We start from the raw sequence: 20,716 nt of genomic DNA on the forward strand, positions 1-20,716 counted from the left end.
ACTTTAACATATATTAATAATCTATATATTAAATATGTTAAATAAAAATATATAAGTCCTATGATTTGATTTTTGACGTTTTTTGGGTTATTTTTTATAGACCGTTTCCTTGATTTTACATGTTTTAGTCATCAACATAAAAGAAAATTAACCATGACATTCAAGATTGTAATTATGCATCAATTATATGCATAGACCATATGATTGTCCATGTTCATACTCCATATCCCAGAAGATATGAACTTATTCATATACTTAATTATATGCGCAAGCATGGATGCATCAAACACTGTTTTTGATAGCGGCACTGTATCCAGTTTGTTGATCATAGAAGGTGTTCCATAGCATTACCCCAGCATACTTGGGAGAAGTCTTGATGAACGGAAGAACAGTTAGAGTAAGAAGATCCGCCGGAATGTATCCACTGAGGGCAGCTCCGGCCGGGGCAGCGGGCAGACCCAAGAAAATACGACTGGAGGTCACCTGAGTAGTCCACCAGTTCCATGCAGCTAATAAAGCAACAGCATTCGCTCCATACTCGCACTGCCGGTTGTTATAGAACCGCACCCAGACGTAGTCGAACAGCCTAGCACCAAGATGAGCGTCAGCTGGGAATAAGCACGGGACTGCAGCAGATAAGTAGAGTTTCTTCTGCAGCTGGGATGATGAGCTGTGCACCTTTAAAGATGTAGCTACGTCAGCCCAGAACTGTCCTGATCCTGATCCGGCGTCGATGTTAAAGTTGATTCCGTCAAAAACAACGTCACCGAACGGCCGGGAATTGGACTGGCCACCGAGAAAGGTGTTCCATATGTAATCGGAAAATTGTTGTGCATCTTGCGAGACAGAATAGCTACCGTCTAAAGAAAGAAACACCTTCACACCTTGGCTCTGGCATGCTCGTATGTCAGGGATTAAGCCGGAACAAGTGGAGGTCGTGGAGGCAGCAGAATCAGTGCCGGCTAGGTTTTGAAGTGCTGTAGTTTGGACGTTGGAGGCGGGAATATCGGCTCGGACAGCAACTGAGAAGACGTAGACAAACAGTCCTTCCTGGTTGATTCCGATGGATATGTTGGGGCTGCTGGATTGTGAGTTTACTGGAAAGAAAAAGAATGCAAGATAATTAATGGAGATAAGGAGCAGAAGTGCATGTGCATGCTTGGAATTAATGGAAACCATGTTTTCAGATAATTACTATTTAATTATATCTGTTGTTGTTGTAAGTTGTTTGTACGAGAGAAGGGCTCCCTTATTTATAAGCAAGCAAGCATGCATATGGAATAAGCCAAGTGCGTTGGAGAACTGAAGTGTGATCATATAAAACAGATAAATTAATTAACAACTTGTTCCTATACTTCAATCTTATTCAAATTGTGAAAGATTCACGGATTGTAACTTAGGTGAGATGCTAGCCAAAGAAAGAAAAAAAGTTTTTATTTTTTAATATTATAACACGCCCAAAATCCTATGCAAAAATGGGTTGTTTTTAAACCCATCAACTAATCAAATTGATTGTTTATATTTTCAAATTTTACCCAGCCCTTTTACTTACATTCAAAATTATATATACATCTTTCTATATCTTATTTCCGTTTCTGTACATTTTTTATATAAAATGAATATAGACCAAGCAAAATAGAAACTCTAGAAACATAAAAATAAAATAAATTCCACCAAAAAATTAATATATATGGAACTTATAGGATTCATTAAGTTATAAAATTAATTAACAATATCGATTCAATAACACACAATTCACGTCGCATTGAGAACGAGTTGTAGTTTTATTTAAATAAATATAAAAGCTATATATAGGAATCATATGACATGGTCAAGAGGGTTACGCATCAATTGAGGAAAACTTGATTGATTACATATGTATCATTGTTTGCTAGGGGAATTAATTATTGTAGGGTGATGGTGGAGAAATGGATTTTTTGTAAGTGTAAGGTCATGTTTTGAAATTATTTTTTCTCTTTATGTTCGAATTATATAAAATTCAGTCTAGCATAATTCAAAATCACACTTACAAATTTGAGCACAAAAATACATACCAAATTGTCAAAAAGTTCTGAGTTTGTTTAGAAGGAGACTTGAGAAAATGTACCGTATACTATACGGCTTAATAGAGGAGCCGTATTTATACCTTGACAGATTAGAGTTTCTATCTTCTAAATTAGTTAAGAGAATCACAGATATAATTGTTTAATTAATGGTTTCCAAAACTGATGATATTTGTCAATTTTACCATAAATACCCATTAGATTTCATATTTTTTATAAAGAAACTAATTCAAATGTCTTAAGACTTTTTAGAGCACTGCCCCTCGATCCCATCCATTGATCGGTCAGTTGGGCTACTGTTAGAGGGTCTGCCTCTTGGACCCCACTAGGGGCAGTGCGTTGTCCCTAGAACCCTACAAAACTCCGTCATTTTATCATATCACTTATAATTTGATCTTATATATACATGCATTCCACATTCACAAATCATATAATATAGAGTACAAATAATAAACCTTTAATTCATTATTAATTCCAATTACACAAAATGTATGATGACTCTAAAATCACCAATGTAGAGCTACAAATCGATAATTTAGGATGTGCTGATAAAAGAAAAATAAGGATAACTCTTCGATTTATGTAAATGAAGCAACCACAAACATAAAACAAGCAACAAGGTGTGTTCACATGGTCATCGGGTGCATAACTACATCTAATAGTGATGAAATTGTGATAACGTAATAGAGAAAAGTTCAATAGAAAACCATTATTAGTTAATGAACTAAGGAATCAATCCAAAACGCCGAGATATAAAGCGATCAACGACAAAAATAATGATTGTAGATTTTTACAATGGACGCACATGCACCGAATTATAATAAAATCCACTTCATTTTTTTAGGCCATGTTTTTTTATCGAAAAAAAAAAAACGAATATATCATTGTTCATGATTTTTCGTCCTCTATCCATAGAGATCTATATTGATATATAAAAAATGAATTTTTTTTTTCAAAAAACCCACTTCATTTTCTTTGTTTGTTGAAAAGTTAAAGGTTGTTTTTTTTAGAAAAAAATAATAAATATATCAAAATTCATATTTTTTGATACTCTTTAAACATAGATTCATATTGATGTTTAAAAAAATCGAAATTTCAATTCAAATTCACATTGTAAATCTGTTCAGATTCACATTGTGAACCTGCTCAGATTCACAGTATGAATAACATTAAGTCAGATTCACAATATGAATAAATACATTTGTTGAATTTACAAAACTAATTTATGAGTAATGAAAATGTTAAGATAGTATAAAACTACATGGAATATATTTCGATTCATATGTAAATTTCAATAAGTTAATTTGCGAATGATCAGAGAGTTGAAATAGTAAGTCAAATTCACATTGTGAATGTTACAAAATGAAATATTTATATTTTAGATTTACATTGTGAATCTAAACTGATCGAGTTTTTTCACATTGTAAATGTTACAAATTAAAATATTTATAATTTAGATTCACAGTGTGAATCTAAACTGATCGAGTTTTTTTTTTTTTTTTTTTTAATCTGTGTTGATGTTTATTAATAAAATATTAAAAAAATATATTTTTGGTATAATTAGTTTTTTTTATAAAAATAAACTTAAATATTGAAAAAAATAACAAAATAAAGTGAGTTTCTTTTAGAAAAAAAAAATCATTTTTTATATATCAACATTGATCTTTATGGATAGATGACGAAAAAACGTAAACAACGGTATATTCGGGGGGGTTTTTTTTTTTTGATAAATAAATATGGCCTAAAAAAATTTAATCTAAAAAAGAAGTGAGTTTTTATTTGTAAGGAAGTGGATTTTTTAGTATAATCTGGTGTGTGTGTGTGTGTGTATGTCCACTGTACAAGTGTACATCTATTTACTTGGTCGATGATCATTATGATTTCCGTTACTCACGCTTGGTTCTTTGATTCATTGTTAAGGATGGTTCTCTATTGAACATCACCCTAATTTTAGAGTTGTAAATGAACTGAACGTTCAGCAAACTGTTCGTGAACCATTCAGAGGGAAGCTCGTTTATGTTCGTTTATTTAATAAATGAAAGAACATGAACACAAATTATCGTTCGTTTAGTTAAACGAACGAACATGAATAATGGTCTCGTTCGTTCGATTATGTTCGTGAACATTCGTTTACGTTTGTTTATGTTCGTTTATATAAGTTCCTTTTATGTTCGTATATGCTTAATTAATTGTGTTTTATTACATTAGTATGTTATATGTTCATTTATGTTCATATAGGTTCAATTATGTTTGTTTATCTTTGTTCATTTATGTTCGTTTAACATGTTTACGAACATAAACGAACGAACATAAACAATGTAATTTGTTAAACGAACAAACATGAATAAGAAAACTCGTTATTTTATCTGTTTGTGTTTGTTTATTTGTTCGGTTAATTTAAACGAACGAACTTGAACAAGCCTCTATTCGCGTTCGTTCGGTTTTTTTACAACCCTACCTAACGTTATATACATTTTGAAACAAAACAAAACGAGCTTAACGACCAACAAAATATACAATATCATAAGCTTCATAACAGGTGATTGATGTTAAAAGAATGCGTGAAAAAAATTACTAGTATTTTTTGGTTGAAAAACCTATGCTATGAAATTGTTTCCACCTAATATCCAACTAATCCAAGTAACCATTTTTTTAAGAAAACCGGTTAAAAAGTATTAAACTAACAACCACTTAACCTCGGAGTCAATAATGTTTTAAAATTGGGAAAATGATTCTTAAGGGTAATTAACTTTTGCGTTTGTACTCATTTGGTCCCTTTCATTTTTTTTGTATTCAATATACCATTGAACTTGTTGTTTGTGTTCATCATAACCCTTTTGATCGGCTTTTGACCTGTGATAGCCTGTCAAAGGTTATGGTGAACATAAACAACAAGTTCGATGGTATATTGAGTACAAAAAAAAGGAAATTGACCAAATGAGAACAAACTCAACAGTTGGTTACCCTCCTGAGTCATTTTCCTCGAAAAGTTAAATGAAATTAAAGTTGCAAAATTATCAAAGACTGTAACATTCTTTGACTATAACGTATATGAAGAGCGTTTCAGAGGGGTAGCTTCGTTAAAACATGGTATATGCTATGCTTACTGTGGTTAGCTGTCAGCACCTCTCTTTAAAAGGATATGATTGTGTATGAGACGTATATATATCAGCAAAAACATTTACCTCAAAGTATATTATGGTGATGTGTCTGCAAAAGCAGCATGATATTGTAGATATTGATGTTGTATTTCATCTCATGAATTCGATCTTAAAGCTAAGTAAACTCAAAAATCACAACACCTGTGATTCCACTTGTTTGTAGACTTGTCTAGAATCCATGATACGATAAATAATTCAATTGGAAATGTAAATGTAGTCATGAAATGCGTCTGTTTAGTTAAGATTTTCCTAATAAATATTCAAGTGCATTACAAAATTGTACATGTATGAATTGTATTCTTTCGTGGGTTATGTTTTGAAGATAAACAAGAATGAATCTCATAAAGTCATTAATATCAGTAGGAGTTGACGTGGGATTTGCTGTAAATGAGTAAAGAGAAAATGATTCAGGAGGGTAACCAACTATTAAGTTGTTCTTATTTGGTCTCTTTCCTTTTTTTTTGTAATCAATATATCATCGAACTTGTTGTTTGTGTTCACCATAACCCTTTGACCGGCTATCACAGGTCAAAAGCCGATCAAAAGGGTTATGGTGAATACAAACAACAAGTTCGATGGTATATTGAATACCAAAAAAAAAAATGAAAAAGATCAAATGAATACAAACGCAAAAATTAATTACCCTCAAGAGTCATTTTCCTTTTGAATACTTCATCAAACTTAATGATATAATGAGCAAGAAATTAAAAACTCTGAACAATATTTTTGAACAAATTAACAATTAAAAAATTATTATCGTTCTAAGCCATTTTTCGAAAAAAATATATATATGTATTTTTCTCTTATGAAACAAAAAGAAGGATCACATGTCCTAACACACTATCCTAAACACCACGATCTTCAACTTGCCAACTTAATGCCGCACACATACGAATAAAAAAACTTATGTAATACCCATTTTCCATGGGAATACCATACCCCCAACGTCATATGCACCATTTTTAAACTATATATATCATACCCATTATCCACAGTCCACCTCGGCATTCTAATTTTTTACATCATCGCCAGACCCGAATGTGCGGGGTTTATTTTTTAACACAAACATATACCATGAACACAGGTCGGTCCACACATTATATAGGTCCCGAAGAAAACAAAAACGCCTTTATAAAAAAGAGGTTGAATATAATAATAATCAATAAGTTGGGTCTCTTATGTAAAAATCAAGACATTCTAACCAAATCATCACATTTCTATGATGGAACTTAAACACAAGACCTTTAAGAAAAAGACATGCGTCTCATCAAACTAAGCTAAATGTGAGGATATAGCTTTATTTATAAATAAATATTAGTTAGATATAAAAACATATAGTGTAAAAGAAACGATATTGATGTGATATTTAAAATAATTACCTTGTCCAGAATAAGGCATTCCGGACTCAATTTCGGCCGGTACCAAACCGTCCCCATATTTAGTCTATTTCCAAAATGTAGTATCCATCGGATGTTGAAGTGGCAATAATTTCGGGCTTTTTTTCCTTTTGAAGATGATAACTTTTGAGGATGATGGGATTACAAGGTTGTGGGTAAAATGTCTTTATAAACGTATTAGCGATTTAAATAAGTTCGGAATATGAAGATCAATTCTAGAACATGTATAACGGGTCCAAAATGGAATTATTGTTTTGATAAAAATATGTAGTTGTTTTGTTGTTAATATTTAGGTCTTTTTCCCAAATAGATTCATGTTAGGAATGTAAACAGATGCATATAATGTTTGTCCACAACATGAAATAAAGGCTAGAAACTTGAACAACATGTAGAAAATGTCTAGGATACATAGATTGAGTCTGAAACATGAACACTACTAGAAAAAAAGGCTTTGAATGACAGATGAATTACGACGTACAAATAATGTATGTCATAAAAGTCTGTCATTTCATAAGACTTACCACATACATGATTGTTCCAAGGAAAACAAGGCATCTATTATGAAAACTCATGATGCAAAACGTAATTTAGAAACTTTTGTTTTGTAAAAAAAGATTTATCTAAATTGAGAAAATAAAAAACAAATTCCCTACGGTTATTAAATGTTTGACTTCCTGTTGTAATTCTCAGGTCTTATTAATTTTCCCTATTTTTTTTAATTGTCTTCTTTATCTCTCGCCTGTTACAATCAACGCTCTGTCCCTCTTGGCGGTCTATATACATCATTCGATCAAGCTAGCAGATGCTTCTAGCTCCTTTAGAGACCGAAAGATCGATACCTATAAATGCAATAACCCTAAACCGATCGCCTATTACGTTTTAAGGTCTCAAAGGCTGTTCCTATAAGGTTAATCGGTTCTATGGTTTTTTCTACATCTTTTTTGGTTGCCTCCGTTACCTGTGTCCTCTCTATCATCGGTGATTGATGCCCCAATCTTACCTAAGGAGAACGGGGACCATCGGCATTCCTTGGCATCCCTCGGCCCCAAACTCTCCCATCCGGTTCTCGTGAACCCTAGTGTTTGTCAAAATCGCATTCAGAATATTTATAACGTTTTAGTCTTAACGACTAAATATAAATAATAGTTATTCTCGTTCTAGTTATAATGATTAAATATGTATATAATTATTATTGTTTTAGTTTTAATGTTTGAGAATTTAATTGCAACGTTGATTAAGTATTTACGATTGTTTTTTATTTATAATAATATTTGTTTAATATATATATATATATATATATATATATATATATATATATATATATATATATATATATATATATATATATATATATAGAAAGAGTTATATGGAAAATGAATGATTAGGGCAACACATATTTGAACCAATAAAAACATGACAACACATCACTTCCACAATAACTTCCGCAATATATTACTTGTGAAGAAAGAAATGAACACATGCCATTTGATTATTGGTTCCGGTAGATGTTGCCCTAATATATATATATATATATATATATATATATATATATATATATATATATATATATATATATATATATATATATATATATATATATATATATATATATATATATATATATATATAACATCCAATCAATAGGGGAGGGGATAAAAAAAGGGAAGGGGGTGATTGAAAAACCTAAACCCTAGATATTTTATATAGACAAAGAAAATATCATAAAATTAATGTAAAACAATATTAAAAAAAAAATTAAAAATAATATATTTAAAAAATCCTTATATTTTTGGATTTATTTTCAAAAAAAAAATTGTATAAAGTTTACCAGTAAAAGTGTCAAAATAAATACAATTGACGATTTTTAGGATGTAATTGACTAAATCGTTTATAATGAATAAACGTAAGGTGTAATAATCCAAAGGTTAAGGTTTAGACATAAGATTTAAATCTACCTCTTCTAATAAACAAAACTTAATTATCAGTGTTGATTTTTCTACACCAATTTTGCCGCATGGCATGTTCATATTCCCCTGCATTTTCATTTCCCGCTTTTTTATACTTTTTTATACGCTTTGATTTTAGTTGGCATATCCCAAAAAATCAGCCGCTCTATTTGAATTTCATTTTAATTAGGCAAAAATCATTATTCTAATCTTATTTATATTTAAAATTAATTATAAGATTACGGTTCATATATACCTCCACCTATGATTTTTAATCTACCCATCATTTTCATTCACTATACCCATCTTCATCATATCCAAATCTATAAAAACGCATCAAGTTCAGGTTAGAAATAAAAATTCTTATTCTTAATGCTTACGCATCTGTTGAGAAAACATAGAGTAGAGACGGAGGTGACACATATGTGTCCACCCACCTTCTTTAATCCCATGAGACATTTTGGTATCCATAAAAAAAGTTTTATTCTGATTTTGCAGGCTGCTAATCAACATGAAAGCTTCGTGTACAATTCATTGTGTATATTTTATTGATTATCAAGTTATTGCCATCGTTTTATTTGTCGGTTTTATGTAGTTTTCTAATTAATTGTTTACTTTTGGTTGATTATGTGCAAATTTTATTCTCTACATTCATTTGTATTATTATAAATCTACAACTACTCTGATTTCTCATATGTTTGATTTTATTCTATGTTCTTTGAAACGTTTGCCTAATCATTGCAATGAATGAATGAAAGTTTCTTATTTCAATTGGAAATTGTTTGCCGTTTACCTTTTTTGGCTTTTAACGGTTGTAGTTTTTGTTGTTACTATATATATATATATATATATATATATATATATATATATATATATATATATATATATATATATATATATATATATATATATATATATATATATATATATATATATATATATATATATATATATATATTTTGTTAACAATAATAAAGTATGTTGTTACCCATGCATGCATGCTAGACCGGTTATGTGTAGTATGTGTTTGACTATATGTATATAACATCTAATGTTACATGCAAACATTATAAATTTATAATTTAGTTTTTTTTTAATTTTTGTATTATTTAAGTTTGTCTACCGTGTATTACCTGAGTTATAACCTAGTTTAATATTAAAAGTAGGATGTAAATTGATTGTTTTTAAAAATAATAAGTATATTCAATGTTATTTTATGTGAAACATTTATCGGTTTTTACATTATTCTTTAGGTTAATTTTTCTTCAAAAGAAATTGAGATTCTTTTATATTTTTTTCTACATATCATCCTACCCATTTAATGTGTTACATGTATCAAATAAATATATTAAAATATTATTATTTTCATTAAAATAACACATATCATATTTAAGATGAGTATGAGAATATCATGTGGGTTAAGTTAGACTTTGTTCAAGGATAATAGACAAAACTTCAAAAATAGTCTCTGTGGTTTTCGAAAATATCAAGTTTAATCCTTAAGTTCAAAAAATCTCACAGATGGTCCCTGTGGTTTCAAAACTTTTAACATTTGGTCCTTCTGGTTCACTCTGTTACCCCCCCTCCCCCCCCCCCTTTCTCCCCCTCCCCTCTCTCTCTCTCTCTCTCTCTCTCTCTCTCATCGCCGATATGTAGAATCCATTTAGCTGCCAAGAATTGATTCAATATTTTCCTTCGTTTGAGCTTTCTTCTTTCATGAACCGATTTCCTGTGAGAATCGACTGATTCCTAAAAATCAATGGTTGCTATGTAGAAAAGAAAACCCTGTGAGAAGCAAAGAAAAACACACGTATACACACTAAATCATCTTCATCCTCGGGGACAGTTACCGATAAACCCAGAAGTAAATATTGCTACAAGTCGAAGATATACTTCGCTGATGGGTTTCCCTTTATCTTCTCCTTTTTCTGAATCCATAGAATCGAGCAGCTCTAACATACCTGCAGAAAATAAGATCAAAATTGAATAGATAAAATAAAAAACCCTCATCTTCACTCTCTTCCATTCATAGAAACGATATCAGGTCAAGCAGTAAAAGTTGATATGGGAGAAGAACATGGGGAAGTTAAAATATAACCCTTAACTCTCTTTGCTCTGATGGATGCGCTGCCACCATCGATAATTGCTCCTCTTCCAGTATCGACGGTGGTACTGCAATAGCAAAACCATCACCACCAATCAACAGCTCAGAATTTGGCGGATGACCGTTGGTTCACATGGGAAACAATGGAACTCATTATTGCTATTGTTGTTCTTCTGTGGAAGAAGTTCATGAAAGCTAGTAGTCATGGTGCACTGTTTTGGTGTTGGGTTCGGCTAGGGTTGTGCGGCCGGATCAATAAATCTGTGACCGGATCTACTGTGAATGCAGAAGTATGAGATAGATAGAGAGAAAGGGGAGATGGGGTGGAAGGAGGGACGATGGTGAGGAGCTAATGGGTAATGGGTGATCTGGGTTTGGATTTTTGAAGATGATGACGGTGTAAATGGTAATGGAGAGAGGTGGGTAATATGTGGGACTTTGCATATTAAATTTTATTTATTTATTTATTTATTTTAGAAAAAGTAATACAAAACCTCATAAACGGTCCCTAGGTAGTGAAATGACAAAAATACCTCTTACTTAATGGCTAAATAACGGAGTGAGCCGGAAGGACCAAATGTTAAAAGTTTTGAAACCACAGGGACCATCTGTGAGTTTTTTTGAACTTAGGAATTAAACTTGATATTTTTGAAAACCACAGGGACCATTTTTTAAGTTTTGTCGAGATAATATATCTTTATTCAAGAGCGATTTTACATGGAAGCAAAGGGTGTTTTATGGACACCACTTGAATTGGAAAATATTTTAGAGATTTATATAATATATTTAGATGGACACCTTTAAAAAAGTTTATATGGATACCCTTATCATTAATAGATAATCATGATATTTGAATTAAGCCGGATCAATATACAATTATTGTATAGACTATGGTAATATTTGAATTAAATCAAATCAATGTATAGTTGTATGATTAGGTGATTAACAAGTACTACAAAAAAAAAAAAAGTGTGTTATAGATAACAATAATATATGTTGAGTTCGTTAAGTTAACAAATTATAATAACGTTTAATATGGAAGACGATAAAAACAACAAAAGAAAAGTAAAAAAGCAAGAAACCTTAAAAATAACTGACCTGAATGGTAACCAAACCTTTGCGACATTATAATTTTGTTACCTCACTCAATTAAGTTGTTCATCCGTGAGTTTTTTTTATTGAAATGGTGGGAGTGGGACCATTCAATAATGTACCGCTTGAACTGCTTTTGAGCCCCTATATTCGTGGAATGACATCAGCTTTTGGCTTTAGCAAGCGTGAACTCTACATCATCAAGCTCACAATATAGCTAATAGAGAGCTCAACCTGTCTCGAGTTGATTTTGATCTTTGATCACACTAAATTGTTTGATGACCCAAAATCATCAACGGAGAAAGGAGGAGAGACATTAGTGGTGGCAACGTCATTGCAAAAGACGTGGATAGATTTTTTTGCATCAACAAAGGAGATCATGGTGCATGCACCAGCCAAGAATGGTGAAAGGGGGATGACAAACATGTTATGAACCCATAAAAACATGTAGTACGATAGAAGACCAAATTTTTTAAATATTTGGATCAACATTTTACTTTAAGACATTTCATAAACAACTTTTTATAGGTCTACATTAAGAGTTAAGTTCATCAAGTGTGAAAAGTAAAAAAGAAACAAGATGTTACTCTTCTATAAAAACAAGTTTGTAAACATAGAAACCCAATAGAAGTTTTTTCTTTCCTTTTAAATTTGATGTAAAATAAATGAATGAAACAACTTTTGTGTAAAAATAGAACAAATAGATGAATGAAACAACTTTTGTGTTAAAATCATAGTATTTTTTGTGCCTCTTAAAATTATTAAAAGGATTGATTGATATCAGAAAATGGCAACCAATAGCTCTTAGTTTACTCTTTTAAATCACTTATTTTTAATTGTACTTTATAGACCGATAAACTTATTTTTGTCTGTCTCCTTACAAAATTAGGATGGATTTGAACTTGGTAAAATGGTATTCAGCACGCACCTTATATGACATCCATCATAAATCCAAAATGAATGAGTTTGTCCATTTGTGTTTATGTAGACGACCTATCCAAACTCAATAATAGCAACCCGCTATTGAGAGATCTAATCTATTGGTGTGATGAAACATAGGGAAAAAAAAGGCTGAATAAATAAATACACTTAAAAAAACGAGTGACTAGAGTTATTGATGGTCATTTTGTGATATTAACCCTTTTTAAAAACTTGTTTAGAAGAAGTTTGAAGGTTTTGAAGTTCAAGTCCTGTATTTATTTATCAATGATATTCAGGTGGTTGTAAAATCTATTTGATCCTCTTCCCAATCATTATAGAAAGAACAATAAAAGAGTTGCATGGTGTAACAAGAATGAGCAGTCGCTATCGATCCTAATCAAATGCCACTATATACAGCTCAACTGTGGCTATATGCATATAGTATATCTCTCAAGTTTTTATTCTGCTATAACATATGATTGATTATATGTAGTCAGCCGATCAAATGGCAGAATGAAATGAAGTTCACACAAGTTGTGCAGACTGCGAGTGCGACCAATACTCCTTCACAAGCTGTCCAAACAAGGAATCGTCTCTTCTCATAAGCTTCATGGGTTCATCATATTCCGCTATTTTTCCTGTTACAGGTTGAAACTAATTTTAGTTTTGGTGTGGGGTGGGGTGGGGTGGGGTCATATAATTAATACTGGAAAAACAAACGATAGCTGTGAAGATTTGTGAGTTAGAGTGAGACTGACCATCGGTCATGGTTAGGACCATGGTGCAGTCCATTACGGTTGGGATGCGGTGAGCCACAGTGATAACGGTGCAATCAGCAAACTCAGATCTGATGGTTTCTTGCAGCATGGTGTCTGTAGCATTATCAATGGATGCAGTTGCTTCATCAAGCACCAAAATCTTGCTTCTTCTCAACAATGCACGCCCCAAACAGAACAGCTGCCGTTGCCCCATGCTCCAATTTGTTCCATCTTCCACTACTGCATGTACTTATAAGAAGCATATAATTAAAATATGTCTTTTTACACCCTACCTAAAATACTCTCTACTGTAGTAATTTTCATGCATTACCTATCGAATCCAGCCCCCCTGCTTTATCCTGAACAGCCTCTCTAAGCTGACACTTTCCAAGAACCTACAATGCCAGAAATTGGAAGATAAATACAAAGGGAACCTTATACTATTTGTGCATTGAAGTCGAATTTACCTCCCATATTTGTTGATCGGTATGTTGACACAAGGGGTCCAAATTGTATCTAACTGTTCCATTGAAAAGTGTAGGATCTTGAGGTATGATCCCAAAACGTGACCTTAAATCATGAAGTCCAACCGTTGAAATGTCAATCCCATCAACAATAATTTTACCCCCAACAGGTTCCACCAAACGAAACAATGCACCAATCAGTGTAGTCTTTCCACTGCCTGTCCTTCCAACAATACCAATCTTGTGTCCCCCTTCAAATGTACAACTAACACCCCGAAGAACAAGAGGTGCATCGGGTCGATACCTAATCTGTTTTTTCAACATTTTTTTTTTTATCAAGACTAAAAACTGAAACTTTTGAGTACCAATTGGTAAATTAGCAAAAAGGGTTTACCTGTAAACCTTGAATTTCCACCTTACCCTCATCAGGCCAATTAGATGGAGGGCGATTCTCTTCGATCACTAAAGGAGCTTCACTTGGTAAATGCATGTACTGGTTGACCCTCTCGACCGAAATAATATAGTTGACCAATGTGCACTGATTTTGAATCGACATAACAAGTGACATGTTCAAAGAAAGCCCATAAGACATAGCCATTCCAATAAAACCTGCATTCAAAACCTCAAACACATGAATTTACTAAAAAACAACATTTCAGGAAAAAAAAAAAAAAAAAAGCTCACCGGAAGTGAAAGTTCCAGGAGGAAGCAACACCATGCAGAGTCCAGAAGCTGATAAAACGGTTGCACTGATGATTTCTAGCCGTTGGATCAACCAATTGTTTGCAGCAAAGCTGTGTATGTAAGGACTAGCATTTATGTCAACAACTTGAAGATTTTTTGCAAAGAATCGATCTTCTTGTTTGAAAGCTCTTATTGTCATGGCACCTGCCACAGATTCAGCAAGATGGTTTGCCACCAAAGATTTGGTTGTCCCGTTGATCCTCATCAGCATTTTTGCAGACGAGAAGTAGTATCTCTGTTTTATCAAATAAAAAGATCATATCAAACATTACGTACGTTTTTTTTTTTTTTTGACAATTAAAAATTACCTGTAAACGCATTGCCACATAAATTAGTGGTATCGAGACAAACAAGACTTGCCATGTCACGAAGATTAAAACTCCCAAATTAGTGTAGAAATTTGTGGTGGCGGCAACAGCAAATATTAAATTAAACGGAATGTCAAGATCAATGATACTCAAATCCACCGAGATCCTGCTTAGTACCCTACCCAGAGGGGTAGAATCGTAAAACGACATAGGGGCACGGAAAAGGGATACGAGTAATTGAGAAAATATCGATTTTGACGATTGTAACCCCAAGGCAACTGTGAAGAGCGATCTCACGAGAAGAAACATGATTGCTACAACACCAATAGCCAGGTACACGAGGATCAATTTCAGAGTGCTGACATCAGCATTGTCGACATTTGCAGCCATCCATGAATTCTGACACACATTACATGCCATGAAGGTGACATGGGCAAATGCGGCTATAGAAAAGAAAATGTAGCCTTTGTTTTGGGATAGATACTGTATGTAGGGTGTGAAACCAGTGTCCCCTTCTTCCCTTTCTTCTTTCTTGATCAACTGATTGTCTCCAGATGCCACGGGTAATTTGTTTGTATGGGTGTTTTTAATGTCTTTGATGGAAGGTATCTGCTTTCTTGAAGAGGTGACTTCTAGAAGCCTTTCGGAACCTGCTGTTTCTTTGTGTGCATTCACCAAATCTTGAAATTCTTGGCTTGAGGCCATTAGTTGATGGTAAGGAGCAGCTGCTAGGATTTCCCCATCTGACATCAACTGTCCAACACATTAAACATATCAGATCCACAAATCCCTTAAGCTTAGTAGATATTTAATAAAGCAACAAGTAACAAAAAAAAATAATAAGGGCAAATTTATGAAGTAACTCACCAGGACAGAATCAAATGTAGGAAGAAAATCAACTTGGTGAGTCACAAGCAAAACCGTCTTGCTAGAAAGAGCTTCCATAACAAATCCCTGCAAAACTTCAAGCATTATTTACCATTTCGACATCACAAACTAAAAGTATATATTATTTTTCTAAATTAGTTTACATTAAATAAGCTGGAAGCAGTGTGTGCATCCACAGCACTGAACGGATCATCCAAGAGATAGATATCAGCATCCTGGTATAAAGCACGTGCAAGTTGAATCCTCTGTTTCTGTCCACCACTGAGATTAACTCCTCTCTCTCCAATCTCAGTAAGATCACCATATTCTAATAACTCAAGATCCTTCACCAAACAACATTTTTCAAGTGTGTCTTGGTATCTTTGATCCTCCATTGATGACCCAAACAAAATATTATCCCGTATACTACCCGTTTGAATCCAAGCCGATTGAGAAACATACGCAATGCTCCCATATACTTGAAGCTGAAAAAATAAAAAAGATTTAACAGGTAAAAATGAAAGTAGGAAGCTAAAATATGTAAATTACTTACAGCTCCCTCGATGATTGGAACCTCTCCAAGAATTCCCGCCAAAAGTGTAGACTTACCGGACCCCACCTCTCCACAAACAGCAATCTTTTCACCCAATCGAGCCTGTAAGTTGATCTTTCTTAAAGTAGGCTTCACGATATTCCCTTCCCACGAGAGACTTGCAGACTGGATCAAAATGTTACAATCCAAACCCTCATTTTTCACCTTCCGCCTTACATGACCACTCTCAAGCTCTGGTGCCTCGAGAAAATTCAAGATTCTTGAAAACGCGACTTTTGCTTGAATAATAAACCCAATAACATCCGGAATCGTTCTAACAGGATCTTGAACTAACCTTAAAGTTGCCACAAATGTGAAAACGTTGCTAGCATTTAAAGGAATCCCAATGAAATAACAAGCTCCAAAAGTAGCAGTGGAGACCAAAAGAGGAGACGACCAGAATAAAAAACTGTTATAAGCTCTGCGAAGTTGAACAGCCGATAACCATTTATCTTCAACAGCCCTTAACTTTTCAATCACACCCTTGAAATGAATCTCCCAGGCGTAAAGTTTCAAAACTTTCATATTCACAAGAGCCTCAGATATGGCTTTCAGCCTCTCATCTTGTGCCACCATTAACTTCGATTGAAACTTATGTTGTAATTTAGCAAGTGGCGCGTTGCAAATAACTGTAAATATTATAACTCCCAATGATGCAAATGTGGCCAAACCGACTGCTTGGAAAAGAATAGCAAGCGCAAATATAAGCTGGAGACTTGTTGTCCATGTTTGGTGTAACCAATTTGGGAATTCCCCGATTCGATAGGCGTCGACAGTGGCATAGTTCATGATCTCTCCAGCAGAATGTGTGATTTTGGCAGAATTAGATAGATTTAATTGTTTTTTATAAATTGCTGCTGTGAGTAGCGATCTAACACGTATACCAATAAGTCTACACCTAAAGTCCCATTGTCGCTGTGATAACGATTCTAATGTTTTGGAAAAGAAAAGCGCGATGGCTAACACGTAACCTTCGCCAGTAAAACTCTCGTTACCTTCCGCGACGCGTATGAACGCTTTGAGAAAAAGCGGGCCCGCGGAAACCGTGATTATTTTTAGCAATGCGAAAAATCCCGATACGAGAAGCTCTGTTAGATTGCACATCACGATTGTTCTCAAGATCGACGGCTGAGATTGCTTTTCGTTGTTAAACCGGTCTAAGAAGTTGGAATAACACGATTCGGCTCGATCTTCTGTGCGTAATTTTGGCATATCTTTATCTTCGAGGGTTTTCTGGCTTCCTGTTTTCATCAATGGGTTTAACCACCAAAACGACATTACATTGAAAAATCCAGCTTTGGCAAGTGGGGTTAGGTTTTCGTTGTGAATTACTTTGGTGCCATTAGTGTTGCCATGTAAAGGGGTGTAAAGACTGTTGTTGTTGTTGTCGTTAATTTCTTCATAGTTGAAGCCTTTGTAAGTGCATGCTAAAAGTAAGACTGCTCCTAGGAAAGAGGTTGTATCCATGGCCATCTTGATTGACATTGAGTGGTCGAGAACCGATAAGCCGCCAAAAAATCCGGCGAATAGAACAGAAACGATTGACAGAAGGCGAACGGGGATTTTTGAGAAATGTTTTCCGGTTAGGCTTATGGTTAGTGAGACTGTTGACCATGTTACTCCATGAAACAAGAATGTGAGCCATTGATGCAAAGGAAGAATGGTGGTTTTCAATGTCCAAATGCCCAAACATATGTACAGTGTTCCAAGTAAACCGTTAAAGATTGCTGAAGCCAACTGTAAAGTTGATTTTCGGTGAAAAAGTGATGATCTTCTGGTGGTTTTCAATGGCGATTTGGTAATAATGGATAGGAGTAACATGGAGAAGAGTAATATATCGAAGCAAATGATTAAAACATGATTCATACACGAAGATGGATTCGTGATAAAACCCAAATCTTGATCACAATGCTTGTCATTGCTGGAACACCCGCAAAATGAACTCCATAGATCAGCCATTTTGTCTTTTTTACTACCCTCTTTGCCCTCCTATTTCTGAAAATGCCACATGAATTAAAGATATGAGTAAATTAACAAGACTATATGTAAATAACTCATCGGGTCTTATTGTAGCATAATCATCACAATTCCAATGAAGTTTACGCCAAATTGTTAATTTGATCATGGATATTAATACCACATTTGGATGTAGATCCTCGAAAGATAAACGTCAAAGAATCGATTTTTTGACTAATGAGTTTGATACTAGTTACAACTTACAACAAACCTGATTATCAAAAGGTAAAGTAAAGTTACTTAGATACCTTAATTTCATCTACTACTTCCTTAAATAATAAGAATTTGTTAGACGTCCAACACAATATTATAACTTCTAACATTCAGTTACTGTATTCGCTGCAAGTTTTATTACTGTGGTTTTTTTCCGAGTCGTAGGCCTCGATCGCAGAACACTCTGATTCTGATTAACTTTATTTTAGGTAATAAAACAGGAAACAACATCATAGAATTAAACAGTAAAGAAACAATAAATAGTTATTTGATCATAGCCTACTGAACTTTACACCAAAAGATGAAATTAAAATGGTAATTGGAAGAAATACAGTGTCTTTCTGTTTCCTGTTGATTTCAATGAGAAAGACAGCAAGAATAACACACCTCGGTACTGGCAAAGGGGTAGTAACAACACCCCAAGGGTTTCTTTCTTTCCGTTTCCTTTTGATTTCTTCTTATTCTTTGTTTCTTGACTTTTTTATATTCCCTGCAGGCTGAAAACAAAAAACCCATCATAATGAATACTCGATTTTTACAGTATTACGATAAACTGGAATTTATCGGTGCCAATAGACACGTGCAGTCGCCAGAATCAAAAACGGCGTGACGATACATTAAAGAAAGCTATCATCAATGACAGTAATCAACATAACGTCGACTAGAAAACAAAAAATATAAATTAATAAAATAAAACGACAGACGTTGTGAGATCCAACAATTCTAATTATAAAATTGTAACTTGTAAATCAACAAGAGAACAAAAACACTAGACGCAATGAAAACAAGTTCGAGGCGTTTAACATGTATTTTCAGCTGATTTTACAAAGAAAAACACACATTGAATTGATTAGAGAGAGTAGTGATGAAGAATCACTCCATGCTTACAAATTAGACGTACGAATCAGAAAAACTGATGCTGATACTCGAATCGTGGAAAGAAAATGTGGTGTGGTCTAGGTTTTACAAGGATCGGTAAATAAAGAGAAGAAGAAAGGTTTAATTTTCCGCCATGAATTTTATGGGGTTCTTTGAAATTACAGAGAGAATATCTGGGCACAATTGCATATGGCAGATTACCAATAGATGCAGATGATATGTATGCATAAAGCATATATAGGCTATAGCGTGTTTGTGTTGTTACAAGGAATACCCCTATAGTATACCAAGAGTGTTATGGGTATCCCCGTGCACAATTTAGAATGACACAAATGACCCCTGTACTTGTTATGCAATTGAATTTTTAACTTTAAAGGTACAAAATAAACTTTTTTTTTAATTAATATACTAAATTAGGCAATAGATGGTGACTTATTGAGATAATATAAAATTATGCAATAGTTTTTAACTTTTTAATACACTAAAATATAAAATATTAATATTAAATGATATCGCATTTTTTAACTTTTTATTACACCAAAAAATTAAAATATTTGACTTATATTATATGTATATCACCATAACAATTTATATAGATATATCACAAAATAACCTATCATTTTAAGAGAAAATCAAAATGATCAAGTCATTGCGCACTCAATTATTTTGCACCCATCCCTTTAAAATTGTACAAATTTTGACAAACCAAAAACCAATTTCAAAAATTTTAATCACAATTTTTCTAGTATTTTTTATCAATTATTTTTCATATGAATACAACTTCAAAAACCGGGGGAAATTTATATATTGTTTGTATTTGATCGATTCGCATAATAAAGTTGTGATCTTTTTTCGTATTTATACTGATTTTATATGTATTATATAAAAATAATTTTTCAATTGATACTCATAAACAATGACTAACATGTTCAAAACTAGGGAATAACATAGTATGACCTATATTATTTCCTTTTTAAAGTATACAAGCAAAATAACATATTATTCTAATTCGAAACCCGTATACAACAAAAAATATATTCCAAATTCATAAAAGCATGTTTGAAACTCATGTGAATAACATGTACAAAACTTATGGGAAGAACATGTTTCAAACTCATAGGAAAGATATCTTTTCTTCACGAAAATTTAATGTTTGGTTTTTTGTGTTCATGAAAATTATTATGTTGTTTT

The 20,716-nt window shown here is 33.1% G+C and overlaps 2 protein-coding genes across 2 annotated transcripts; both read right to left on the minus strand.

Moving 5' to 3' along the window:
* Positions 1-266: 266 nt before the first annotated feature.
* On the minus strand, positions 267-1,191 carry LOC145028628 (acidic endochitinase SE2-like). The gene has a single exon (XM_078977337.1). It carries the CDS (start codon positions 1,177-1,179, stop codon positions 283-285), a length of 897 nt encoding a protein of 298 aa, XP_078833463.1. The 5' UTR covers positions 1,180-1,191; the 3' UTR covers positions 267-282.
* An 11,793-nt stretch (positions 1,192-12,984) lies between these two features.
* Positions 12,985-19,727, minus strand: LOC145028625 (ABC transporter C family member 10-like). Its single transcript, XM_078977334.1, has 12 exons — positions 19,535-19,727; positions 19,034-19,143; positions 16,379-18,412; positions 15,990-16,310; positions 15,826-15,912; positions 14,959-15,711; positions 14,591-14,885; positions 14,301-14,515; positions 13,910-14,215; positions 13,774-13,837; positions 13,443-13,682; positions 12,985-13,322 (listed from the first exon to the last, which is right to left on the minus strand). Exons 3-12 carry the CDS (start codon positions 18,374-18,376, stop codon positions 13,210-13,212), a joined length of 4,392 nt encoding a protein of 1,463 aa, XP_078833460.1. The 5' UTR covers positions 18,377-18,412; positions 19,034-19,143; positions 19,535-19,727; the 3' UTR covers positions 12,985-13,209.
* Between the last annotated feature and the right edge of the window lie 989 nt (positions 19,728-20,716).

Source organism: Lactuca saligna, chromosome 2 (assembly GCF_052625555.1).
Source record: "Lactuca saligna cultivar CGN05327 chromosome 2, ASM5262555v1, whole genome shotgun sequence".
Taxonomy (NCBI): domain Eukaryota; kingdom Viridiplantae; phylum Streptophyta; class Magnoliopsida; order Asterales; family Asteraceae; genus Lactuca; species Lactuca saligna.

Coding starts and splice junctions, on each gene's coding strand:
- LOC145028625 (XM_078977334.1), bottom strand. CDS start 18,376: ATGGCTGATCTATGGAGTTCATTTTGCGGGTGTTCCAGCAATGACAAG. Junction 13,838..13,909: donor CCGATCAACAAATATGGGAG/GTAAATTCGACT, acceptor CTGGCATTGTAG/GTTCTTGGAAAGTGTCAGCT. Junction 13,323..13,442: donor GGTCCTAACCATGACCGATG/GTCAGTCTCACT, acceptor AACCTGTAACAG/GAAAAATAGCGGAATATGAT.
- LOC145028628 (XM_078977337.1), bottom strand. CDS start 1,179: ATGGTTTCCATTAATTCCAAGCATGCACATGCACTTCTGCTCCTTATC.